This window comes from Scyliorhinus canicula, chromosome 4 (assembly GCF_902713615.1).
Source record: "Scyliorhinus canicula chromosome 4, sScyCan1.1, whole genome shotgun sequence".
Classification (NCBI taxonomy): Eukaryota; Metazoa; Chordata; class Chondrichthyes; order Carcharhiniformes; family Scyliorhinidae; genus Scyliorhinus; species Scyliorhinus canicula.
In genome coordinates, this window is record NC_052149.1 from 52,454,102 (window position 1) to 52,481,848 (window position 27,747).

The 27,747-nt window shown below is 44.6% G+C and overlaps 1 protein-coding gene across 1 annotated transcript; it reads left to right on the plus strand.

The window, feature by feature from the left end:
• txndc12 (thioredoxin domain containing 12 (endoplasmic reticulum)) lies at positions 1–27,747 on the plus strand. The gene is made up of 7 exons (XM_038794257.1): positions 1–155; positions 635–695; positions 12,759–12,811; positions 14,685–14,758; positions 20,827–20,896; positions 24,046–24,129; positions 25,594–27,747. The coding sequence occupies exons 1-7, from the start codon at positions 5–7 to the stop codon at positions 25,671–25,673; spliced, it is 573 nt and encodes a 190-aa protein (XP_038650185.1). The 5' UTR covers positions 1–4; the 3' UTR covers positions 25,674–27,747.

The following is a 27,747-nucleotide window of genomic DNA, read 5'->3' on the forward strand; positions in this document are numbered from 1 at the left end:
TCTAATGCGTCACTTCCGCGCCATCCCTGACTTCATTGAGTTACCGGCGAAAGGGTCGGAGTTGATCATGAAGCTGGAAATATTCCTGCCCTTCGCCGCCTTTTGCATTCTTCTGCCCTGCTCTCAAACATCTGGGAGTGAAAGTCTTGGACGAGGTGGGCTAGTTTTTATTTTTTTTAAATGGTGGCTTTGTTCTTATTTAATCAAGAACTGTGCAAACCCAAAAATTATGTGGCTGCAGTTGGTCGGTTTCCTCTATCACTCTCCTTATATTCGGTCAATCATTCAGGTGTTTAACGCTTCTGTAAGTACAGTTTTTTGGTTCCGGACCCAAAATGATCGGAAATGGAAGGGAGAAGAGCTTAATTCATAACCGTGTCCATGAAAGGCAAATAGTTTCTTTAATCTCCATTTTGTTTTCCAATCTCCTATACCCTCAAAAACTACCCATAATAAACACAATCTTTACACGGACCAGCTGTGTGTAGACGAATAAATAGCAATAAAGTTAAAATGATCCTGTTACATTGAGCTGGAAAAGTCAGAATCACATATGTGGGTTTGGGTGCCAAAGTTTGGCTCTTAACAACTTGTCAGAGATGGACATTCACAGCAATGACAACGTTTTTTCCAGGATTTGGAGATCACATTCACTGGAGAACGCTGGATGATGGAAAAAAAGAAGCTGAATCCAGGTATGCAAAACTAAGTGGAAGCATCCTGTATCTTGTCATTTAAACTTTGTGGTTTAAATTTTGTATAATTACTTGGTAATTGTTTTTTTTCCTTCTTAGAACATTTTAGTTGGAACAAAATTTGACAGTATGTCTGAACATGATTTATAAAAGTGCAATTCCTAAATTACACTTGATTATATTTCATTTCTGTCAACATTTACTCTATGATTCATTGCCAAATCTGTGGAACATGTAGATCTTTGATTTTAATAATGTAGTCTAGTTCCAGGAACTGATTATTTTACAGTGCTTGACAAGTACAACAATTGTGCCCAGCACCTCCTTTCCTGAATGTATTTTTTCTGAAATATGCATATTTGAAATATAAAGATTTAAACTGCTTCTTTGTTAGCTACCTTTCCACAAGATGTCAGTATTTACCTTGCCAAATTCTTCACTCCACTCAGCAATAGTTGCAATGGTCAGGTAAAACAGTGAGACTGTTGATGTTCACTATTGTTTATGCACAAATCAAGCAGATACTTCGGGCAAGTGCAGATATGGCGCTTAATGTGATAATCTAGATGTGTAGCCATTGGAGATGCACTATAGAACAGTACAGCACAGAACAGGCCCTTCGGCCCTCGATGTTGTGCCAAGCAATGATCACCCTACTCAAACCCACGTATCCACCCTGTACCCGCAACCCAACAACCCCCCCCTTAACTTTACTTTTTTAGGACACTACGGGCAATTTAGCATGGCCAATCCACCTAACTCGCACATCTTTGGACTGTGGGAGGAAACCGGAGCACCCGGAGGAAACCAACGCACACACGGGGAGGACGTACAGACTCCGCACAGACAGTGACCTAGCCAGGAATCGAACCTGGGACCCTGGAGCTGTGAAGCATTTATGCTAACCACCATGCTACCATGCTGCCCATTGAAATGAATTGAGTGTCATGAAGTTCCTGTAGTTGAGTTACAGGTATCGACCCTGAAAATTGTGCCTTGTGCATTTCTATTGGTGTATTATCATTAACAGGTTGTGCTTTGATTGCCAAACAACCACTTCGACATTGAAAATGAACCTTAATAAATGTGGAGTCTCACTCCTTCAGCTTTTAGTTGTTAGAGGTTTTGTTATTTTTTTAGAACTTTTTATTTGTATGTATGAGTCCGTCACAATCCATTCATTCTTTCATTTCATTAATCATTTTGCTTTCTGTACCTGGATAAACATTGATTTCAGTGTCTTCATTCACAATTCATCGTTCAGACGCTGCGCTGTTCACTAACAGGGTCATAGAATCCCGACAATGCAGAAGGAGGTAATTCCACCCATTGGGTCTGCACCGACCCTTTGAATGAGCACTCTACCCATACCACTCCCCCCATTACCTACACATCCCTGGATACTAAGGGGCAATTTTTAACATGGCTAAGCCACCTAACACACACATCTTTGGACTGTGGGAAGAAACACATGCAGACACTGGGAGAATGTACGAAGTTTGTACCAGGCTAGAATTGAACCTGGGTCCCTGGCACCGTGAGGCAGCAGTGCTTGCCACTGTGCTGCCCTTTTATATTTGACTTTTAAAAGCTAGAAGCAGAAGCAAAAATAGAAAAAGAAGAAAGATTGCCATGGTAATAAAATAATCGGATAAAGACAATATAGAGAAAAGATCTTGGTTTGGATAATCACATTATAAATCAGTTGTATTTGAGCCAGTGGACAATATTGGCTCAAATACAACTGTATAAAAAACTAGAACCAGAGGACATCATCACAGACTAAAGGGACGATCTTTAAAACAGAGATGAGGAGGAATTTCTTCAACTAGAGGGTGGTGAATCTGTGGAACTCTTTGCCGCGGAAGGCTGTGGAGGCCAAATCACTAAGTGATTAAGACAGAGATAGATATGTTCTTGATCAATAAGGGGATCAGGGGTTATGGGGAGAAGGCAGGAGAATGGGGATGAGAAAATATCAGCCATGGTTGAATGACGGAGCAGACTCGATGGGCCGAGTGGCCTAATTCTGCTCCTATGTCTTACGGTCTTATAAGGTACAGAAAACAATATTTCTACTAACTCTAACAGTAATTGTAGGGTCAGGCAGAGTAAAATCTTTACATTAGAAGTGCCTGTCACAAATGTAATGCAGTCATCATGGAGAACTTTAATCTTCATATAATTGGGCAAACCAAATTTGCAGCAGAAGTGTACAGGATAAATCCATGGAATGCATTCAAAATACACCTATGTTAAGGAATCAACTAGGGAACAAGCTATTTTAGATCCGTATTGCAACAAGACAGAATTACTTAATCTTTTTGTAAAATAACTTCTGGGAAGATTGATTATAATATGGTGAATTTAAGTCTAAAGCTAGGGTCTTGGGTAGAAGATTCCATTTACGTGAGTGGCACGTGGTTTTGGCGGTGCCCATTCTGAACGGAATGGCAGGAACTTGCGCCCAATTCTTCACTTGGAAATTCAATTAATTATGTTCAGGCGAGTATCCGGTCAAATCATCTGGTGGATCGGCAACAGATTTATTTCAGCCACCCGCCATTAGCTGGCTGGATTAACCATTTGTGCATCATATTTAATCACCTGTCCAACACATATGTCTCATTCTGTCTAGCGCACCATTCTTCAGGAGACTATCACAGATAGCTGCCAACCAGAACAAGGGCTTACAGCCTCAAGAGAAAGGCACCACCCCACTTCACCTATCAGGACCTTGATCGGAGGAGTGCAGGCAAACAGGCATGTCCTGCGACCCAGGATGGCTCCAGGAAGCTTGAAGTGCCATCCAGTGCAGGAGGAGGATGATGAATGATCTTACCTGTTCTGTTAGACCCCGTCATCCTTCAACCATCCAATATCAAACTCCCATCATAGTATCACATGTATTAAAATGGCTATGTTCTTCACGCATTCATTAGGAGGGGACACATGCCAACACTTATTCTCTCATGGGCACTTTCACATCACCACCATTCCACCTGTCATGTTGTTCATACTTCATCCTCTGGCCCTTCTGGGGAGGGCTCACATACAGGGGAAATGCATCTAATCCAAACTCTACCCCAGCCTACTGATTGCAGACCTTGCTTTCATCTTCAGACAGGCCAAGTTGGTGTACAGCAAGTGGGAAAGAGCGCAGACTGGGGCGGGCCAGCCGGCATCACTGCCCACACTGAGTTTGGGGAGGATGCAGGCAAGCTGGCCAGTACAGACAGGGATTATTCCTGTGGATAAGGGTTGGGGTGCTGGTCAGCTTCTCCCACTAACCTAGGGTCTGGATCACAGCACCATAATTTCATCAAAGTGACAATCACAATGAGTAACATGTAGTCTTGTATAGACCATAAGACATAGGAGTGGAAGTAAGGCCATTCGGCCCATCGAGTCCACTCCGCCATTCAATCATGGCTGATGGGCATTTCAACTCCACCTACCAGCATTCTCCCCGTAGCCCTTAATTCCTCACGACATCAAGAATTTATCTATCTCTGCCTTGAAGCCATTTAGCGTCCCGGCCTCCACTGCACTCCATACTCATCGACTCACCAATTGAAACTATTCTTTGTTGCCTAGGCACCAGCATATTGAGGCTCACAACGCAGCTGAGCATTAATCCAAGCCCTCGGACCACACCTGAAGAGGAAGCTCTGGAAGAACCATCACAACACTCACCCACACCTTCCACCAGTGCAGCAACACATACCTTAATGGAACACAGCTCTAGATTCAGCTTGGGGTCACTTTCTGGGGAACACCTCACAAACATGTCTGCCAGCAGTCAGAGATAGCGACAGCCCAAGTTTCCAGCATTTGGAGGGCTGCTGGAGATCAGCCACCCCTGCTCAGTTTGAGTCAGATAATGAGCCTCTGGAAGCTGGCGCTAACTCAATACCGGTGCAAAGACAAGCAGCAAAACGGAGCAGCACGGTGGCACAGTGGTTAGCACTGCTGCCTCACAGCACCAGAGACCCGGGTTCCATTCCAGCCTTGGGTGACTGTCTGTGTGGAGTTTGTACGTTCTCCCCGTGTCTGTATGGGTTTCCTACAGGCGTCCGGTTTCCTCCCATAGTCCAAAGATGTGCGAGTTAGGTTATGGATATAGGGTGGAGTGGATGGTGCAGACTCGATGGGTTGAATGGCTCCTTCTGCGCTGTAGGGATTCTATGATCAGACAAAGATTCAACAGTCACTCAGCAGACTGGCCAAATGATGCAGGAGTTCTATCTGGTGTCATGGTCCCAACATGCTGGTGCCATGGGAAGGTTGGCGACCAACATGGGGACCTTGTTCAGCCAGGTCTTGCCCCATATTTGCGCTCAGTTCTTCACTCCATGGCTACACATCCTGGTGGGCACTATCAAGATGTAGGCTACATGGGGATGAGGCACCTTGACCTCTCTCCAGATGTAACATCTCCTTCAGGAGCTAGGATGAGGCCCTGGGGCAGCCACAGGGAGGACGAACATCGACCAGATACCTTGGGGGCCTCCTCTCGGGACATTCCAAGTGTGTACAGCCATTCTCAGTCCCCTCTTTCTATAACCACATCCACTCCAGCTGCTCAGGCCACCAAGGGTGCTTCTGCCCCTGAGCAGGAGACCCTTATTAGGTCAAGACCCATCAGGCCTCAGGCCTCCAGAGGACAGCTGCCAAGGTCATCACAGACATCAGGACATGACAGTCAGCAGTAGGTCTCTACCACTGCTGTGAGTCGGGCCTGCATTCGGGCGTAATGGTAAGGGTAGGAAAGTAAAGACATTTTGTCACATTTGCGTCACAGGTGTTCTATCACTGTAAAGAAATTGCTTTTATGTAAATACATTTGATGGCTGTTTGAAAATTTTGGTCAACTGAAGGCATTGTGAATTTGTACACTGGAATCCTCTTATGCTGAGCTATGGAGATCCTCCCATTTCAAGATAAAGATAGATAGTTTTTGAAGAATAGAGGGATTAAAGGTTATGGTTGTTCGGGTGGGAAAGTGGAGCTGAGTCCACAAAAGATCAGCCATGACCTCATTGAATGGCGGAGCAGGCTCGAAGGGCCAGATGGCCTACTTTTGCTCCTAATTCTTATGTTCTTATGACAGTGTCCCACTGTGAGATTAACATTCTTGTGATGTCAGCCTCAGTTGAACTAGTCTCTGCATCCTGTCAGGAAGATGTGTTTTCTTCATTTGAAGTGTGTGATGTAAGCGCTTCTAATCCTTCTTCCTCAAGGAACACCACTGAGTGAGGGCAGCTCATCAGCATTGATATTCTAGCGGCATATAATAATCTTTATTAGTGTCACAAGTAGGCTTACATTAATACTGCAATGAAGTTACTGTGAAAATCTCCCAGTTGCCACACTGTGTGTTCAGGTACACTGAGCGAGAATTCAGAATGTCCAATTCACCTAACAAGCACATCATTCGGGAGTTGTGGATACATTTGTGTCTCCTCAGTGGTGGTGGCAGAACACAAGGTGTGCACAGGAAGAGGAGATCCCTAGTCATGTCCTCATCTCAGTCACAGCAATGTTGGCATCATTTGATGGTAGCGAAAGCTTCATGTCTTCTCTCACATCACTCTTGTTCCTCAACTTACCCTCAGTGAGTGAATTCACAGGGTACTGTGGACCAAAATTGAGATCATGGCCATGCCGATTCATAAAGCCATAATGTGCAAGTGTAAATACAGGATGCGTTCTCGCAAGAGTGACTGAATATCCCCTGAGATGAAAGGCATTGGTGTTGAGGACTAGGAGAGATGTGGCCCTATGCTCTGGCTTAACTTTAATCTTCCTGGAACCTGTCATCAATTATACTATCGTGGGCACATCTCCCACGATTCCTTCCTCCAGGCCATAATCGCGCTCATACTGTCCTTCAGCAGCTGCCTGGCTCTCTAAATCTTCATCGTCCAATGAGCTCTCATCCTCCTCCAGTTCATCCTCTGGCAAGGGATCATCTCTTTGCATTGCCAGATTATGAAGAGTGTAGCACGTTGCGGTGATGCGGGAAACCCTATCAGGAGTGTATTGTAGTGAACTACCTGAGCGAACCAAACATCTGAAGCGCATCTTCAGGAGGCCTCTGTTCTCTATAAGTGAACATGTGGAGCTGTGAGCAGCATTGTACTTCTTCTTGGAATGACTCTGAGGGCAGCGCACTGGTGTGTTCAGCCAGTGTTTCAGTGAATATCCCTCATCCTCAAGAAGCCACCCCTGCAGACGTCCAGGCCATCATAAATTTGGTGCAGACTATTAAGTTCTGACTCTTGAGAAGCCTGAAATAGCAACAACGCTGGTGAATCTCAAAGACATTGGCAGGGGGAAGCATCCAACTTCATGTGGCACCAGATCTTCACGAAGAATGTGGCATATTTGACGCATTAAATCTTGGGACAAGGGAAGACGTGCCAGCATTACCTCTCACTCGTTTGTAAATAGGAGACTCTTCTACCATAAACCCTAGGTCTGTGAGTCGCTTCCGTTGTCTGCGTCTCTCCTCCTGACCCTCCTGCTGGAACTGCACTTGAAGTCATCTCTTCCTCCTTCGCCTTCTCCATTTTCCTTAGGAATCTGACAAAGACAGCATTGAGCTGTGGATCCGTTTATCCTTTTGCTTTTTCTTTGAAATGAAACATTGAAGACGAGTGAATAACAGGTCAAGAAAGTGAAACTCTAATATTATACCTGGGAAATGTAAGGCTCCACAGCTTTTCCTGCCCTCGCACGGTAGCTGATGCAGCCTGAAATGCTAGCACACACAAAATGGCATCCCAGAAATGTGACCTGTGGAGTCTTGCATGGAATAAAGTGTAAATGACATGAGTGACCCAAACTAGCTCTGTGCTCTAATCTCTATGGCATACTAAATTAAAAGTAAAGTCATCATAGTCCCAGATAACCATAGGCTGCTTTTCCATTTGAGGGGGAAGAGCTGATTGATGGTGGTTTAACCTGAGGATCACCACCCCTCAGGCGAGGGGCAAGGTTGAGAAGGCCAGGCCTTCATGAAGAACTTCAGCCAATAAGGGAATTGAAACCGCGCTGCTGGCTTTGCTCTGCTTCATGAACCAGCTGTCTAGCCAACTGTGCTAAATCAGCCCCCATTCTAATGACCAAACAGTTGTTCATGATGAATGAGTGGATGCCCTTTGACCCATTATGAATACAAATTCTGGTGAACCCGTGATTGGTCTTCATTGATGGAATGTCAAATACGATCCTTCATTATGCCCACATTCACAAAGTGAATTCTTCAGATGCAGCAACTGTGATGTGAAGCCACTGAGTTCTTTGCACTTTTAACATCGCTAATGAAGGCATTGGCTTTCAGTAGCTTTCTTTCCAAGGAAGTTTCCTTACTTTTTTTTACCAAACAATTTTATTGAGGTATTTTCGGCATTGTAAACAGTTCCAGATAACAACAAGAAGAAAATGAAAAAGGCAAAAATGTGCAAACATCAACGTCAAATCAATACTTCAATCGAACCGCAAGCCCGCTCCTCTCCCATCGACACGACCCGCCTATTTATCCTTCCTACTCTACTCTACTCCTCCTCTCCCCCCCCCCCCCCCCCCCCCCCCCCCCCCCCGCTGACGTTCACTCTCCCGCGAAGAAGTCAATGAAGGGTTGCCACCTTCGGGCGAACCCCAGTACAGATCCCCTCAAGGCGAACTTAATTTTTTCCATACCCAGAAAACTTGACATGTCTGAAAGCCATAGCTTGGTCTTTGGGGGTTTTGAGTCCCTCCGTGCCAGCAGTATTCGTCGCCGGGCTATCAGGGAAGCAAAGGCCAGAACATTGGCGGCTTTCTCGCCCTGGACTCCTGGGTCTTCCGAAACCCCAAAAATTGCCACCCCTGGACTCATCACCACCCTTGTTTTTAGCACCCGGGACATGATCCCCCCAAATCCCTCCCAGTACCTCCTAAGCTTAGGACATGCCCAAAACATGTGAACGTGGTTTGCTGGTCCTCCCCCGCATCTAGCGCACTTATTCTCTACCCCAAAGAATTTGCTCATCCGAGCTACCGTCATGTAGGCCCGGTGAACAACCTTAAATTGAATCAGGCCGAGCCTGGCACACGTTGCAGTTGAGTTTACCCTAGAAATTTCCTTACTTCCTAACTATAAGGTGTCTCCTGTTTGCTCTGGCGGCACCAAAAGGTTAGAGGGCACCGAAGTGCACTGCTCCCACACTGTCTCAGACGCCTCCCAACTTTAGTTTTAACACAATGCCATTATGATGGTGGTTCTCCAAACAGAATCTGATGCTTCCTCTCTCACTAGGTATGCCTGATATCCACCTTAAATCTCACAATGTGAAGGTAGAGCTTCCTCCTATTGTTCTCCTGACTCCCCCAATATTACTGGATCACATATCACATAGTTGTCGTGGTGGACCCTGCCCTCGAGCCTGTGACGTGCCCATGTCCCATGAGGATCTCTATCCACCCGATCTAGAGGCTGTGTGCACGGCCACCTACCGAAGTTAAACTCACCCAGCAGCGCATCACATACCCCGCCATTTTATTGTGTTTCCAATCTACTTGCTGCAAGAGCCTCCAGTTACCTTCACCATTCCATCTGTAGCCCAGTACAACCGAAACCACCAAGCTCAGGGACAGCGACTGTGAGTCCGCCCTGTAAACTAAGCTGTGCATTTTCCTCTGCTGCATGTCCTCTGTACCTCTGGATGGTCTCTTATCTCTGACTTATGACTGAGGCTCACACAGCCCCTGGACTGCTGGTAGTCTGTGACTCCTTGCCAATGATGCCAGCCACTGGGAGCAGAAGACCTCTGCTCTCCCCAAACCTGACTGCAGTACTGGTCAGTGTCTGATTGTGGAGACCTGCATGAGCACCGCAGCACAGTGGTGTCCTTCTTGACAACGTCAACAAATAGCAGGAACCCTACAGCCTCAGCAGTGTGGCGTTCATCACAAGAGCAGCGCAGTGTAATGGCAGGTAGGCTATATATGTTGCACTCGCCTCAAAGTCTTGAGGGAATGGAGGTATGACTTGTGCACACCACTCCTTTTCAAATGGGTTTGAGACTGACATAATTTCCTGCTGGACTAACGAAAGATTGGAAGACGCATGGAGATTCCAATCAGCAGCTGATTTGTGAGTATTCATGAGATGTTCATGAATGCAAATTGGCGTTCGTGCAACTAGGCAGTGGAATAACTGACCTGTCAATTACCTACCATCGGGAGAATTGCAAGCTGTTTTTACACCAGCACCTTTCAACTTCTTGGCTGCATTTGGATTCTCTACTCCCACCCGCCACAAAATCTGCCACAGGCGCAATTGGAAAATTACACCCTCAAATCTAAACAAAAAAAACTATGTGGATATGATGGGCAAGCTGGCAGTATAGATTGGGAAACTAAATTAAAATACGCAATAGTAGAGGGGCAATGGAAAATGTTCAAAAAATTAATTAATGATTCCCAATTATTATAGATTCCCTTATAGGGAATTAAAAATGCCAATGGAAAAATGGTCCAACTATAGGTAACATGAGAAGTTAAAGGTGCTGTTAGATTAAAGGAAGAGGCTCATAATGTTATCCAAAAATAGTAAGCTTGAGTCTTGACAGGATTATAAATTCAGCAAAGACTGAGAAGGAAATTGATAGAGACAATAAGTTGCAAGAGTAAACTAGCTAGAGACATATAAACAGATTACAAAAGCTCCTATAGGTATGAAAAATTAGAGTGATCATTGAGAGTAAACATGCCTTGAAGACAGAGTTAGGAGAAATTACAACGGGGAATAAGAAAATGACAGAGAAAATAAACACTTTTGTATCTGTTTTCAGGGTAGAAGATATTATTACATCTTGGAAATGATAGGGAATCTAGGGCAGCGCAGCGGTACAGTGGTTAGCACTGCTCTCTCACAGTGCCTAGGTTCCAGGTTCGATCCCGGCCCTGGGTCACTGTCTGGAGTCTGCACATTCACCCCATGTCTGCGTGGATTTTATCACAATAATAACCCCTATAACCCAAAAGATGTGCAGGGTCGGTGAATTTGCCATGCTAAATTGTCCTTTAAGTGGAAAAAAAAAGAATTGGGTACTCTAAATTTATTTTTTAAAAAGCAAATGGTGGATAATTAAGAGTCTAGAGAAAATGAGAAACTTAAGGATATTTATTAATAGAGAAATAGTACTGGAGAAATAAATAGGATTAAAAGCCGACAAATACCCTGGTCGGGATAGTCTACACCCTGGGTTTTAAAAGAGTCAGTGGATTCATTAGATTTGATATTCCAGAATTCCCTAGATTTTAAAATGGTTCCTATGGATTAGAATGGAGCAAATGTATACTCATTGTTCAAGAAAGGATGGGGGGAGAAAACAGGGAACGATAGGCCAGTTAGACATCAGTAGTAGGGAATTGCTAGAATCTATTTGCAGGGGCACTATAACTGGGCAGTTAATAATATAATTAGGTAGAGTCAACATGGGTTTATGAGAGGGAAATAATGCCTGACAAATCTGTTAAGTGTTTTGGGTTGCTAAAGGTGGGTACAGTATACTTGGATTTTCAAAAAGCATTCGATAAGGTGCTGCACTGAAGGTTAATTCAAAAATTAGAGTTTACAAGATTGGATTAATATTAACTCAGATTGAGAATTGGTTCATGAACATTAAACAGCCATTTCTGTTGGTAGACTGTGACAACTGGGGTACCACGAGGCCTCACTAGGCCCTTGGATAACTGCAAGCAATTTTATGGATTTTAGGTTGGGAGGGGAGGTATGAGGACCGAGTGTAATGTATCCAACTTTACTGACAATACAAAGGTAGCTGTGAGGAGGACACAAAGATGCTGAAAGGGGATTTGGGCAGGTTACGTGATTGGGCAAGAACGTGCCAGATAGAATATAATGTGGTGGAATGTGACTTGGAAGGAAAAACAGAAAAGCAAAATATTTTGTAAAAGGTGAGAGAATGGAAAGTGTTGGTGTTCAAAGGGATGCTAGTGTCCTTGTACATGAATCACAAAGTAAACATGCAGGTATAATTAGGAAAGCAAATGATATGTTGGCCTTTATGCTTATACTCCAATCCCTTGTAATAAAGAAAGTCCTTGGTGACATTACCAGAACGCTGCCACTTCCCCATGACCTGCATATCGACCTGTCCCAAATAGTTTATATGTAAGTTAAGATTTTGAAAACAAGTAGATTATTTGTTTGTATAACGGCAACTGAGCCCAAACCTATTTTTGCAAAACATTGAAGTAAGTGCACAATAAGGAGCAGGATCCCTGAGGAATTTTCTCCTTCCTCGCTCTGGGCCCTCTTAACCAATAGCAGTATCCCAGAGAGAGGAATTCAGCTGGTGCATGCGGCTGGGAGAAACTAACTGAACTAGCCGGGTTTTCAATCCATAACTTTCACTGTCTGGCTGTCAGCTGCTGAATGGTCAAAGGAACATGTCAATCCCTGTTTTTAATCATTCGTAGGCAAAAAATACTGCAGCACAAACTACTGCATCACCCTACACATCTCTAAATATACCTTTATGATTTTAGCCTGTAAAGGCAATGTACAACTGAATTACACCAACAATCTTGGGTTTGGTTTCTGTCCTGTGCTGCATTGGTTGATTTTTGGCTGAGTTTGCAATTGACCTTGGTGCCCCTGAATTGAAAGAGAAGAATGAACCAGGGTTCCCACATTGATCCTTATTCAATGACCCTTGAAAGAAGCTTTGTGGCTCCATCTGTATCGGGCTTGATGTTGAATATGTTGATGTTGGACAGGATAGCTTGCCAGCTTTCACTGTCCAGATTGTCCTTCAGGATAGGAGAAAACAACGAGAGGGAGAGCGGTTGAATAGTGGTAGCCATGACGTTTGTGCAAATTGTGTGGCATTTGTTTATTCAGTAGTCCTGGTGTAGTTTTTAACATGCAGCATTTCAAATCTTTTTTCAACTTAATATTCAAATGAAAATGCAGTTACCATTAAGGGGAATAATTTGGAATGTTTACTCATATAAGACATTCAAGATCTCTTGTTTCATTTTTAGCGGCTTACCATTGATGTTGATTGTACACAAAAGCTGGTGTGGTGCATGTAAAGGTAGGTTCAATTTTTTTTAGGAATCTGCTAAGATTTTAAAGCATTTTCCTTTCAAGAATGTTAATTTATTTGGTTTAATTACTTTGGGTACTTTTTTTTGTTTATTACTTTATCAGAGTTACAAAGCCAGAGCTCAGAATGGGGACAGGGGCAAACCCCTAATCCAGCTCCTTGCCTGCTCCAAAAACCAATTAATTTTGAATCCAATTCATGGTCCCCACAAGAGAGACATACCAGATCCAGGCATTAGACCTGACCTCACGCTCATCTTAGCCAAAAGGCCAAGGAGCGATGCTTTGGGTACTTTTTAAAAATATAAATTCAGCGTATCCAATTAATTTTTTCCAATTAAGGGGTAGTTTAGCATGGCCAATCCACCTGCCCTGTACATCTTTGGGTTGTGGGGGCGAAATCGATGCAAACACGGGGAGAATCAGAGTGAGAAAGGTGAGAAAGAGGGGAAGGCAGGCAGGGGGTTTGGGTCTTCCGAACCTGATGTATTATTACTGGGTGGCGAATGTGGAGAAGGTGCGCAGCTGGGTTAGAGGGGTTGATTCCCAGTGGGTCAGAATGGAGGAGAGTTTGTGCAGGGGGTCGGGACTGAAAGCACTAGCAACAGCGCCGCTCCCAATAGCTCTTGGGAAATACTCAGGGAGTCCGGTAATAATAGCTTCATTGAGAATTTGGAGGCAGTTTCACCAACACTTCGGGTTGGGGGCAGGATCAAGGAAAATGCCAATTTGGGGGAACCACAGATTTGAGCCAGGGAAGTGGGATGGAAATTTTTGGAAATGGGAGGAGAAGGGGATTAAGACGCTAAAAGATTTGTCTTTTGGGGGTCGGTTTGCAGGATTGAAGGCGCTGGAAACGAAGTATGGACTGGAGCGGGGGGTAATGTTTAAATACATGCTTGTTCGAGATTTTGCCAGAAAGGAGATACAGAGCTTCACAGTGGAGCCGGCTTCCACATTGCTGGAGGAGGAATTGACGACAGGGGGACTGGAGAAGGGGGTAGTGTCGGCGGTTTATGGAGCTATTTTGGAAGAGGAGGAGGCACCACTGGAAGGGATCAAAGCAAAGTGGGGGAAAGAGTTGGGAGAGGATATGGACGAGGGGTTCTGGTGTGAGGTGAGAGTGAACGCCTCCACCCCGTGTGCGAGGTTGGGGCTGATACAGCTGAAGGTGGTATACAGAGCACACCTCACGAGGGCGAGGATGAGCTGATTCTTTGAAGGAGTAGAAGATATATGTGAACATTGCAGGGGTGGGGGGCGCAAATCACGTTCATGTGTTTTGGTCCCGTCCATAGCTGAAGGATTACTGGAAGGAGGTTTTTAGGGTAATCTCTAAAGTGGTGCTCGTGAAACTGAACCCGGGCCCTCGGGAGACCATATTCGGGGTGTCGGACTAGCCGGGGTTGGAAACGGGAATGGAGGCAGATGTTGTAGCCTTCGCCTCGTTGATCGCCCAAAGGTGGATCCTGATGGGATAGAGAGCAACCTCTCCATCCTGTGCCCTGGCGTGGTGGGGGGACCTGTTGGAATTCTTAACGCTTGAAAAGGTTAAGTTTGAACTGAGGGGAAGGATGGAGGGGTTCTACAATACATGGGCATTATTCATTATTTGGGAGAAAATGTGAAAAAGGAGGAGAATAAAAATATTTAAAAAAACACTGGGAGAATGTGCAAACTTCACACAGACAATGACCCAGAGCCGGGATCGAACCTGGGACGTTGGCGCTGTGAAGCAGCAGTGCTAACAACTGCGCCACCGTGCTGCCCTTACTTTGGGTACTCTTAATGTCCTTGCAGCTGCAGAGAGATGGAATCAGCTTATTTGTGAAGTTTTTAACAGTTGTTTTTTTTTCTATTAGCACTGAAACCAAAGTTTGCTGATTCTAAGGAGATCTCAGAATTGGCCCATAACTTTGTCATGGTGAATGTAGAGGTAAGAATATCTGTGATTTAGCTGTAGGAAAATTATGGAATGACAAACGCTATCTGACCCTCAAATGTCACTGTCCCATGATAGCTGAAGCATCAGGATTAGACATCCACCAGCAGCTGTGTCACCTCCTGGAAGAGGTTAAAAAAGATTTTTCAAAAAGGCCACGTATGGCAGCACGGTGGCACAGTGGTTAGCATTGCTGCCTACGGCGCTGAGGACCCGGGTTCGAATCCCGGCTCTGGGTCACTGTCTGTGTGGAGTTTGCACAGTCTCCCCGTGTCTGCGTGGGTTTCACCCCCACAACCCAAAGATGTGCAGGGTAGGTGGATTGGCCACACTAAATTGCCCCTTAATTGGAAAAAATAATTGGGTACTCTAAATTTATTTTTAAAAAAGAAAAAAAAAGGCCAAGTAGGGGGAAAAAGATCAGAACATTTTTTACTCTGACCTTCTTAGGCAATCAAAACACAATCACAAAATTGTTGTCGCACAGAAGGAGGCCATTCGGTCCATCATTTATGCGCAGACTCCAAATGAGCATCAAGACTTTGTGCTTTTTCCCTGTACCACAGCACATTGTTTCTATTCAAACATCATCCAATACCCTCTTGAATGCCTTAGTTGAACCTGCCTCCTCCGCACTTCCAAATCTGAACCACCCGCTGTGTGAAAAGATTTTTTTCTCACATCACATTTACTTCTTTTGCATTTCACTTTAAATGTGTGCCCTCTTCTTCTTGATCCTTTTATGAGGGGGAATGGTTTCTCCCTATCTACACTGTCCAGTCCCTCAGATTTTGAACATTTCCATCAAAGCTCCTCTTAGACCTCTTCTCTCCATTTGCAATTCCACAGTCCTCTGAGTCTAGAGAAGACTGGTAGATTATGGCTAGCACCCCTGCAATTTCCATTCTCACTTCTTTAAGTATTCTTGAATGAATCTCATTAGTCCTGGTACCTTGTCAACTTTTAAGTACCGACAGTCTATTCAACACTTCCTCCGTATCAATTTTGAACCCTTCTTGGAACAGAATTTCCTTGTCTTGTCTCCATGGCCTGGATATCATCCACCTCCTTGGTAAGACGGATGTAAAGTATTAATTTAATACCTCAGCCATGCCCCCTGCCTTCACATGTAAATTCTATTTTTGGTCCCTAATTGGCCCACTCCAGCGCTGCCAACTAGCACGGATTTTCCGTATTTAGGGAAAATCTGCTTGAATACGGCAATACGCTTTCTCGCATTGAAATATGCAATCTAATGCAGCCCTCGGTCAAATCCAACCTGACACGCACCGAAGGAGAGTATTTAAGCAAGAGGATTTTTTTGGGGGGATTGAAGAAAATAAATAGTAAGAGGGAGCTCTCTTAATGGGCTGACTGGCTTTGTGGGGGCGGGGGGGAGAAGGTGGGAAGAGGAGCTGATTGGCAAGCCGCAGTGAATACATTCCCCCCCCCCAAAACATTTCGATTGGTTTCCTTGGCGACGGCTGCTGGAAGACAGGGCCTCTTGCAGCGGCCCCATCCCCTCTCATCTCCGCCCCACACACTCTACAGCGCATGTGTGTCATGTGATAGTGCGTGCAGTCTCGCATCGAGGTGCCTGTACATGTAAGTAAAAGCATTGGATTTGCATTCTCCATTTGTGTTTTAGATTTGTGCAATAAAGGTGTAAAGCTTTCAGATTGGTGGGCATTTTTTCTTTGAAATGAAAATACTGATTTTACTGCCAAAATACTGATTTTTGATATCTGGAATACTGATTTCTGTTGGGAAAGGTTGGCAACCCTACTACTCCTTTTCCCACCCTTTTTCTATTTATATGCCTATTGAAGACTTTCGGATTCTCCTTTATGTTGGCTGCCAGTCTTTTCTTCTGATCCATCTTTGTTTTTTTAAAAATAATTTTTATTGGAATTTTTTACAGAAAATATAAAATATAACAACAAACAATGAAATGCAACAAAATAACCCATAACAACTGTAACACCCCCCAGACCGTATCAACGCATGTATCATATCCCCCCACACCCCCAACCCCAACAAGAGAACTTTAAAATAAATTAAAATTAAATAAACAGACATAGTCATCTTTCCCCCCCCCCCTCCCCCCCCCCGGGTTGCTGCTGCTACTGTCCCCGTACCCTATCGTTGAGCCAGAAAGTCGAGGAACGGTTGCCACCGCCTAAAGAACCCTTGTACCGATCCTCTCGGTGCGAATTTGACCTTCTCTAGCTTAATAAAACCCGCCATGTCATTGATCCAGGTCTCCACGCTTGGGGGGCCTCGCATCCTTCCATTGTAGCAAAATCCTTCACCGGGCTACTAGGGACGCAAAGGCCAGAACACCGGCCTCTTTCGCCTCCTGCACTCCCGGCTCCACCCCAACCCCAAAAATCGCGAGTCCCCATCCTGGCTTGACCCTGGATCCCACCACCCTTGACACCGTCCTCGCCACCCCCTTCCAGAACTCCTCCAGAACATATGGGCATGGTTCGCTGGATTCCCCGAGCACCTGACACACCTGTCTTCACCCCCAAAGAACCTACTCATCCTCGTCCCAGTCATGTGGGCCCGGTGCAGCACTTTGAATTGGATGAGGCTAAGCCACGCACACGAGGAGGAAGAATTAACCCTCTCCAGGGCATCAGCCCATGTCCCGTCTTCGATTTGTTCCCCCAGTTCCCCCTCCCACTTAGCTTTCAACTCCTCCACTGACGCCTCCTCCGCCTCCTGCATAACCTTGTAGATATCAGATATCTTCCCCTCTCCGACCCAGACCCCCGAAAGCACCCTGTCACTCACCCCCCCCCGCGGGAAGCGAAGGGAATCCCCCCCCCCCCCCCCCCCCCCCGAACCTTACTTTTTAGGACACTACGGGCAATTTAGCATGGCCAATCCACCTAACCCGCACATCTTTGGACTGTGGGAGGAAACCGGAGCACCCGGAGGAAACCCACGCACACACGGGGAGGACGTGCAGACTCCGCACAGACAGTGACCCAGCCAGGAATCGAACCTGGGACCCTGGAGCTGTGAAGCATTTATGCTAACCACCATGCTACCGTGCTGCCCTAATGTTTCCCGTTTCCCGGGGGGAGCCCAAATTTCTCCTCCAACTCCCCCAGGCTCGCAAACCTCCCATCAATAAACAGGTCCCTCAGCTGTCTGATGCCCGCTCTGTGCCAACCCTGAAATCCCCCATCAATGTTCCCCGGGACAAACCTATGGTTCCCCCTTAACGGAGCCTCCATCGAGCCCCCCACTTCTCCCCTATGTCGCCTCCACTGCCCCCAAATCTTGAGGGTAGCCGCCACCACCGGACTCGTGGTATACCTCGTAAGAGGGAGCGGCCACGGCGCTGTTACCAGGGCCCCCTGATCCATCTTTGTTGGATGGATTTGTTTATTGTCACGTGTACCGAGGTACAGTGAAAAGTATTTTTCTGCGAGCAGCTCAACAGATCATTAAGCACATGGGAAGAAAGGGAATACAAGAAAATTCATAATAGGGCAATACAAGGTATACAATGTAACTACATAAACACAGGCATTGGATGAAGCATACAGGGTGTAGTGTTAATGAGGTCAGTCCATAAGAGGGTCATTCAGGAGTCTGGTAACAGCGGGGAAGAAGCTGATTTTGAGTCTGTTCGTGCGTGTTAATGAGGTCAGTCCATAAGAGGGTCATTTAGATTTCACTGAATCTTCTATATTCCGCTTGATTCTCAACTGTATTTTCTACATGACACCTGTCATAAGCACGTTGTTTCATCTTTATCTTAATTTCTATCTCCTTTTTCATCCAGGGAGCTCTGGTTTTGTTTACCCTACCTTCCCCTTTAAAGGGAATATACCGTTACCGTGTCCAGACTATTTTTGTTTTGACAATAACCCATTGTTCAGCTACAGGTTTTCCTGCCAATCTTTTGTTCCAGTCCAACCACCCAGGACTGTTCTTGCCCCATTGAAGTCACCGCTCCCCCCAGTTAATTATTTCTACTCTAAATTGCCGATTTTCCTTTTCTATCATCATCCTAAACCTTATGATACAATGATCACTGTCTCCTAAAAGTTCCCCCACTAACTTTTTAACATACTATTCTCTATGCTAGTGCTATCTGCCCTTCCCGGTATTTTGTGTACCCTGGTATTCTTCTCTAATATTTCTTCTTGGTTCTCACACCCCTGCCGGATTAGTTTAAAGCCTTCCCCGGAACATTAAAAACGCCCCATAAGGAACTCAGTCCCAGCTCTGTTCAGGTGCAACCTATCCGGCTTGTACGGGTGCCATCTCCCCCAGAGCCAGTCTCAGTGTCCTAGGAATCTAACGCCCTTCTTCCTGCACTATCTTTCCAGCCATGCATTCATCTACCTTACTGTCCTATTTCTATACTCACTTGCACATGGCGCTGGGAGTAATCTGGGGGATACTATATTTGAGGTCCTTCTTGCTAATTTTCTACTTAGCTCCCTAAATTTTGATTGCAGGACCCCATCCCCCTTCCTACCCAAGTGATTGATACCAATGTGGCCCACGACCTCTGGCTGATAACACTCCACCAGCAAAATATCCTGCGGCCGCTCTGTGGCTTCCTTGACCCTGGCACCAGGGAGGTAACATACCATCCTGGGGTCATGTCGATGGCATAGAAACGTTTGCTCATTTAACTAATGAGTCCCCGATAACCATTGCTCTTCCCTTCTTCTTCCTCCCCTCCTATACAGCCAAACCACTTGCGCTGCCACAAACCTGGGGTGGGCATCAATCCCGCCCCCGCCATGTTCCGAATTCTCCGCCCCCCGGAATTCGGCGGGGGTGGGAATCGCGCCGGTTGGCGGGCCCCCCGCGGCGATTCTCCGGCCCGCGATGGGTCGAAGTCCCGCCACTGACAGGCCTGTCCCGCCGGCGTGGTTTAAACCACCTACCTGACCGGCGGGATTGGCGGCGTGGGCGGGCTCTGGGGTCCTTTGGGGGGGGGGGCATGCGCGGGGTGAGATGACCCCAGGGGGTGCCCCCACGGTGGCCTGGCCCGCAATCGTGGCCCACCGATCGGTGGGCGGGCTTGTGCCAGGGGGGCACTCTTCCGCCTTCGCCATGGTCTTCACCATGGTGGAGGCAGAAGAGACCCCCTCCCCTGCGCATGCGCCGGTATGAAGTCATCAGCCGCTGACGCTCCGGCGCATGCGCGGGCTTACGCCGGCCGCCGAGGTCTTTTCGGCCCCGGCTGGCGTGGCGCCAAAGGCCATTCACAGCAGCCGGCGGAGTGGGAACCACTCCGGCGCGGGCCTAGCCCCTCAATGTGAGGGCTTGGCCCCTAACGGTGCGGAGAATTCCGCACCTTTGGGGCGGCCCGACGCCAGAGTGGTTCACGCCACTCCGACACGCCGGGACCCCCCGCCCCGCTGGATAGGGGAGAATCCCGGCCCTGGTTCTGATTGTGCTCCTCTGAGGTACCAGTGCCCTCACCAACATCCAAAATGTACAACCGATTTCTGAGTTGGACCTCGGGGGATGCCTACACTAATTAGCCGACAAGATAATGTTTACACTACTTGGCATTTGCCTACCTTTTTATAAGGTGTGATTTCTCACTGCTTTCCTTCAGCCTGAAACTGACCAGCTTTTTTTTTTGAGGTATGCAAACAGTAAGCACTTATAGCATCTGCCAACAACTTGTTCCAAAACTCTGCCATCTGCAGGAAAAATGCATAACTTATAAGCATCATCCATTGTCCCCTTCAATCTATCAGTAGGAACCCAGTCTAGGCCTTTTACAATTATACCTTTGCCAAATTACCCCAGATTCTCAGCATCTCTAAAGTCAATAGACCCAGCTTTTTAAGCCTATCTGAGTTGCTGTGATAATTTGAGAAGGAATTCACTCTCGTGGCCTTCCTCTGAAATTTTTCCAGTGGTTCCTATATTGGAAATCATGTACGGGAATCAAAACTAGACATGCTGTTCAAAACATGATCTTGCCACAATCTTGAACGAGGATTAATTTAATGTGCATTATTTACTATTGCATTGTGAAACAATGAGTATTTTCTCCTTTGCTTTTGTAGGATGAGGAGGAGCCAAATGATTCTGCCTTTAGCCCAGATGGAGGATACATACCTAGAATCTTATTCCTGGGTAAGAACAAAGCACCTTTATGACTTCTGGTACCTCCCTGCAGTAACACGGTTGAAGTGAGGAAGTCTATGGGATTCAGGGAATACAAAGTCTATGTACCTTCTCTGCAATGCTCAAAACTGAGCCATTATTATACTGTGTTGGGCGATGTATTAATTTTAATTCTGCAGTTCCTACTTGCATATATACAAAAATAACTTAATGGCCACCAATTTTATTGTCTCAATTATTCCACCACTGGATTTTGTGACGTTTGGTGGACTTAATTGCGTCTTTTAAGGCAAAGATAACACTGCTGACAACAATTTGGCCCTAAAGTTCATCCATTTTAATGCATAGCATTGTTTGTTTTTGCTAATTTTCACGTGTGGTGCTTAGCGTAGATGTCGGCGTGGGTTTCCTCTGGGTGCTCCGGTTTCCTCCCACAAGTCCCGAAAGATGTGCTGTTAGGTGAATTGGACATTGTGAATACTTCCTCAGTGTACCCGAATAGACGCCGGAGTGTGGCGGCTAGATAATTTGCACAGTAACTTCATTGCAGTGTTAATGTAAGCCTACTTCTGACAATATTAAAGATTATTATTATTACGGCACTGAAAAGGCCATTTGGCCCATCAAACCATGCCAGCTCTCTCTACAGTAAACCAATCAGTCTTATTCTCCTGCTCTATCCCTGTAGCCCTAAGTTTGTTTCCCACTAGTGCACATCCAATTTCCTTTTGAAATTATTGAGGCTTGGGCTGATGAGTAGCAAATAACCTTCATACCACACAAGTGCCAGGCATTGACCACCTCCTACAAAAGAGAATCTTACCATCTCTCCATCACATTCAATTACATTACCATTGCTGAATTTCCAATATCAACATCCTGGGGATTACAATTGACCAGAAACTGAATAGGACTAGCCATATAAATACTGTGGCTTCAAGAACAGGTTAGAGGCTGGGAATTTAGCATTTACTGACTCCCAAGAGTCTATCTGCCATCTGTAAAGCATAAGTCAGGAGTGTGATGGAATACTTTCTATTTGCCTCGTTATAACTGGGATGGGAAAAGTGCGCAGTTTCTCATGCCCCACTACTCCCCAGGTTGTATCATTCAGTGTAAATGTTTGATTCACTCACCAAAATGGCTAATAATTTACCTTCGCTATTGTTAGACCCAAAATAAGAAACAGTAACTAGGCTCCTTTCAATAAACTCAGAATTATTAATTTATTATAAAATGCAACTTTAAAAAAAATTTAGAGTGTCCAATTCATTTTTTTCCAATTAAGGGGCAATTCAGCGTGGCCAATCCAGCTAGCCTGCACATCTTTGGTTTGTGGGGGCGAAACCCCCACAAACACGGGGAGAATGTGCAAACTCCACACGGACAGTAACCCAGAGCCGGGATCGAACCTGGAACTTCGGTGCCATGAGGCAGCAGTGCTAGCCACTTCTTTTTAAATGAAACTTCTTTTTAAAACAAGTTGCTAGAACTGGTTAGACCCAAAATAAGAGACAGTAACTTGGCTCCTTTGAGTAAACTCAGAACGATCGATTTAATTATAAAATGAAACTTATTTTTAAAACTTCTTTTAGAACTGGTTAACACACAATGTGTAATCTGGAAGTGTAACACACACACACAAATAGGATCTCTGCAGAGAGTAGCCAGTAAAGAAAAACATTTATGAAAAGGATGGCGTTTGCAGAGTTTTGATGCTGTCAATCTGATGCTCCCTTGTGTGAAGCCGGAATGCTGGTCCCAGTTGATGTCTGGAAGTTCACATCAACGTAGCTTCAGTATGGAGGAGAATAGTGCCAGATCAATCCTTGGGAACTCCCACGCAGCTCAACTTCTCCGCTTTCCAAATACAGACAAGTTCCACCGAGATGAGGATACCTAGCTGGATACTGATAACCATTCTGCATTTCAGACAAGGCAAGGAGAGTACGAGTTGGGCAGCTTTTCCCTTCTTGATTGATTCCCAACTGAGTTGAAAAAAACAAATTCAAAATATAAACTCCTCTTTGTCAGGTGATTTTCAGTCAATCACTCGGCCCTTTGCCTTTAAAACATTTTTTCCCCAGTCATACGGGCAGCACGGTAGCATAGTGATTAGCACAATTGCTTCACAGCTCCAGGGTCCCAGGTTCGATTCCCGGCTTGGGTCACTGTCTGTGCAGAGTCTGCACGTTCTCCCTGTGTCTGCATGGGTTTCCTCCTGGTTCTCCGGTTTCCTCCCACAGTCCAAAGATGCGCAGGTTAGGTGGACTGGCCATGATAAATTGCCCTTAGTGTCCAAAATTCCCTTAGTGTCGGGTGGGGTTACTGGGTTATGGGGATAGGATGGAGATGTGCGGTTGGGAAAGCTGCTCTTTCCAAGAGCTGGTGCAGACTTGATGGGCCGAATGGCCTCCTTCCAAGGTGGAATTATGACCTTTTTTTAAAAAGCGAAGTCAGTTCCCAAGTGTTCGAGTTTTAAATTTCCAAATTTTAAAAGAAAATCTAGTTTGAAAATATGTGGATAAGTGCAGCTTCAAGAACGCTCGAGGAGAGTTCAACACCATCTAGGACAAAGCAGCCTGCTGGATTGGCACCTCACCCACCAGCATTCACACGTTTCACCACCGATGCATCGTGGATGCACTGCAGTTACCCATCAAGGCTCCTTCAACAGGACCTCCCAAACGCATGGCCTGTACCACCTAGAAGGACAATGGCAGCAGATACATAGGAACAACAACATTATCTGCAAGTTCACCTCCAACTTGCACATCATGCTGACTTGGAACTATATTTCTGTTCCTTCACTGTTGCTGGATCAAAATCCTAGAACTCGTTTCCTCACTGCACTGTGGGTGTCTCTACACACGGACTGCAGTCGTTCAAGAAGGCAACTCCACCACCACCGTCGGAAATTGAGGTTGAGCCAGTGACACCCACATCCCATGAACAACTTTTTAAAAAATGGGGGATGTAATGACAAAGGATCAATTCCAAGCAAGTGGGACAGATGAATTAGATAGTCCAATTTTTAAAAAGGGGTAAGTTTAGAGTGCTAAAATCTTGGAAAGTATTCATTGATTGACCTACTGATAATTGGCTAATACTGAATGTCTCTTTCCATTTATTCTGTTTTATTGTTGGTTACATTGCAGATTCCAGAGGCAAGGTTCATCAAGAGATTGTCAATCAAAATGGAAATCCCAAATACAAATATTTCTACAGTTCTGCTGACCAAGGTGAATATGCAGCTAATATTCAGTCATTTCTTCACAGAGCATTCTCTCTCTTTCTTTCTTCTTGATTCTTGGTAGTTGTTCAGTTTTTTGGTCACACATTCAAGGTGGGAAAGTGGACAAGATCAATTGCAAACTTCACTTGGCTCCCTGTTTTGGCTGGCCATGTTTTAGAAAATTGGAGTGATCCTAAGGAAAGACTTGCCTACTGACAGTTGAGGTTCTCAACTTTGTGATCAAACTTTGAACTGATAGATACTTATTTTATTCATTGGTAAATATGTTGCTGTTCATTCTCCCCTCTTTATTTCCCTGAATTCTCTTTCCCTGAATTAAAATAAGTTAATTTTACAAAAGTCAGCGCCCAGTACCTGCAATCAGCTGATGTGAAGAAGGGCATAATGTTAGAACTGAAGTAGGTGGTCCTGATGCTATTCAAAACCGATATACTCTGGCCGTGATGTGGGTCATCTAGGATGTTTTGAATTCCTCAATGCTGCAGTACGATTGATTTGCAGGAGGTATAATTCAACCAATATGTGATTGTGCTTGACCTGCATCTTTTTAAAAAAAAACTCAATTACATTTCCGTGGTCATGGTGAATGGTTCAACCAAGCCAGGACAGTCCTGTGTTAGCTTCTGGGCAAGTTTTAGATTGGTTCATGTTACCAAAGAGAAACAGCTGAATAGTGGTCAGGTATTCCACTTGGGAAGGGAGAGAGAATAAGATTGACAATAACATCAAGCTACCCAAATGCACATGTAGGTCAGTTATAAGGCTGGCAATAGGAGAGGCTTGAGGGAGACTGACACATGCCTTTGATGGAATTATTTACCACTGTTGGTTGCTCCATAAAATGTTGGGCTCCCTGGGGTTGCCATGTTTCTTGAGAAGTTAACTAACATTGATGAAATGTCAAAGGGTGCATTTAAAATAAAAAGAACGTCCTAGTGGTCTTGTCAGCAACTGAGCCATATGGAATGCCGTTGAGTCAGAAATACCCAGAAGGCCTCCGATTTGATCCTGAGCTATGGTGAGTTAGTGATTTCAGCTGGGGTGATGGTTGAAGTTCAAAGCCAGGAGAATAAAATTAGCCAGGGCTTCTAACTCCTGATGAGAATTCAGTGGCACCTTCGAGAAAGTGTGCACGCGTGAACAGCTGATAAGTATATGACTAGGGTTATCTGTGGTACACTGCCCAGCCAAGTGCCTTGGTAACCCTCACTTTGGAAGCTCAGCCTTGGAAGAGAGACCATGTGGGCAGGTGTTAAAGACTGAAAGAGTAACAGGCTGAACATGTACATAACCAGTGGTATGAGTAAGATGTTTTGGCATTTTCATATTTAAAAAATAAATGCCATTCATTTAAGAGCTATTTAATCTATACTGAATGACGTTGACGATTTTTTGTCTACCGTTGCTCTTTCATTGACCGTTTAACAATCTGTTTTCTGTTTGTATGTAGTGGCATCTGCCATGAAGGAAGCCCAAGACAAGCTGACCGATGACATAACTACACAACATCGATATTCAGATGAATTTTGAGCAAAACCAACCATTAGTATCTTACAATTTCCGGACAAGAGAGAACTTTAGCGCCTAGTCTAAAGCTATTTCCTGATTTATTATTATAGTATTGTTTCAATGTTAAATTTTGTGTTTGTTGGACTGAAGCTTTTTCCTTTTAGTTCCTGAATAAATCCAAAAGTATAGCAATGAACACACACATCTTTGGGCGATTACGCCTGCACTAAAATTGGATAGCTTACCGATGTGAAATAATTTGCATTCTTATGACAGTGCATTAATACCTGTATTCTGGTTGCTCTGTTGGGCAAATATTTTTAACCACTATTATAACCTACCTATTTATATTTTTCACTTGTCTGCAAAGTGCCACTCCAACCTGTCGTCGCCCCTTAAATGCACGTGGGTTGTGAAGTTTGGAGAAGTTTTGAATAACTGTGTTGAGTTGGAATATTTTTTTTCAAATGTTAACCAAATGATTGGTACTTAAAAAGAAAAATCAGAATGAGTACAAAAGGCAATATGCTTGTTAGAATATTTGTCAGAGTACATGATGTATTTGCAATAGATGCCTCCTCCCTTTCCTCCAGGCTACAACTACCGTGACAAAAGTTATTGGTGTAGTTCCATGCTCAACCTTTTCGGGAGTTTTACTTTCAGTCGCTTGGGAAAAGGGTCTGTAAACCATTCTGTCTCGTTTCCCAAGACTGAAACTCACCCTGTGAGAATTTGAGCCTGAATGCCAATTGATAGTTAGATGGTAATGAATTTTGCATCAGGAATCTTAGTGGTTCATGTAAAAATCACACGCAGATGTGATTTTCAATTCAAGCAGCAGTCTTGTGTAGTCACATACTTTGAAGTTATGTCATGGTGTTTTTATTTTAAAAACACTTAATGTGCTTCTTTGAAATTCCTCCCTATTGCTCTTTTAGTATTGAAAGATTCAGATGAACTGGAGTGGGAGCTTGGAATTTGGCAGCACAGATAATCCTGAGTCTAACATCCCTGAAGAGAGGAAATCTGATAGTTTGTGGACATGGGGAAAGGAAGAAATGAGCATATTGTCTCATTGGTAGTCTCATGATTGGTGTCAGCAGTGAGGGAAGGAAAAGCATGAGCCTAACAACACTGCTGAGGACAGGGTCTTAGTTCGGGCAGTGATGATTTGTAACTTTCCAACCCTTCTTAACTAGATCAAAGCCTCTGCTAAAATAGTAGAGAAATTTCAGATCCGAGTAACTTGCATAATTCTAAGATCATGTTTTTAATATTGTCATCACCTTTTTGGTTCTTTATACTCCCCCCAAATTTAAAATATTGTATATGGTTCTGCAATGTGTGTCGTATAGAATTATTCTGACAACGAGGGCACTTCCCAATATCAGTACTTCTGAATTCAAGGGATTTGGAAAGACTCCAGAAGTTCAACTGAACTAGGATTCTGAACGGTTGGGAATAAGAGTGTAAGGAGCTGGGATGCAGGACTGCAGATCTGGGTACAAATTATAAATATTTGGGATTAATTTCACACTGCTTTTGCATTTTGCATTACTTCTGTTGCTTGAGGTGTTAGAAAACTTTGCTTCGTTCTTAGAAATGTATTTCTTTAGCCAGAATGAGCTTAATATTATGTTCAATGAACTTGTTATTGGCTATTATTTATAATGCAGAATGTTTCCAAATTTCTAATAGAATTTAATGTTTTAGATTCCATCATGGTGTCTTATACGAGCAGCCCCTACACCCAATCTCTAAATAGCAGAACCATGTAGTTGTTGTCTATCTGCAGATTTTTGGAGATGATCTGCTGTGAGTGGAGTAAAGAAAGTCTAATCAAGGATCCAGTGAAAGTTTTGTACTTTTTAAACTATTTAAAACAGCATGTTTCTTCTGCATTGTTCATGAAGCAAACCAGAGACGGGCTTTCTAAACAAAATTTCCTTTCCTTTTGGCCTGTATGAAGGGATTCATTGGCCGATAGTTGACTAGTGTACTGCAATACAAGAAGTTAATTAGAATTGGATTAAATGTTTTCCCTATTGTATTTTTGATTTGTATTTTGGAATAAAAAATGTAAAAGGAAACAAAA

Bases quoted from the DNA above. Each gene is read 5' to 3' on its own strand.
- txndc12 (XM_038794257.1), top strand. From the start codon at position 5: ATGCGTCACTTCCGCGCCATCCCTGACTTCATTGAGTTACCGGCGAAA. The intron at 696-12,758 runs GTATGCAAAACT...TTTCATTTTTAG, and splicing joins AAAAAAGAAGCTGAATCCAG to CGGCTTACCATTGATGTTGA. The intron at 20,897-24,045 runs GTAAGAACAAAG...GTTACATTGCAG, and splicing joins ACCTAGAATCTTATTCCTGG to ATTCCAGAGGCAAGGTTCAT.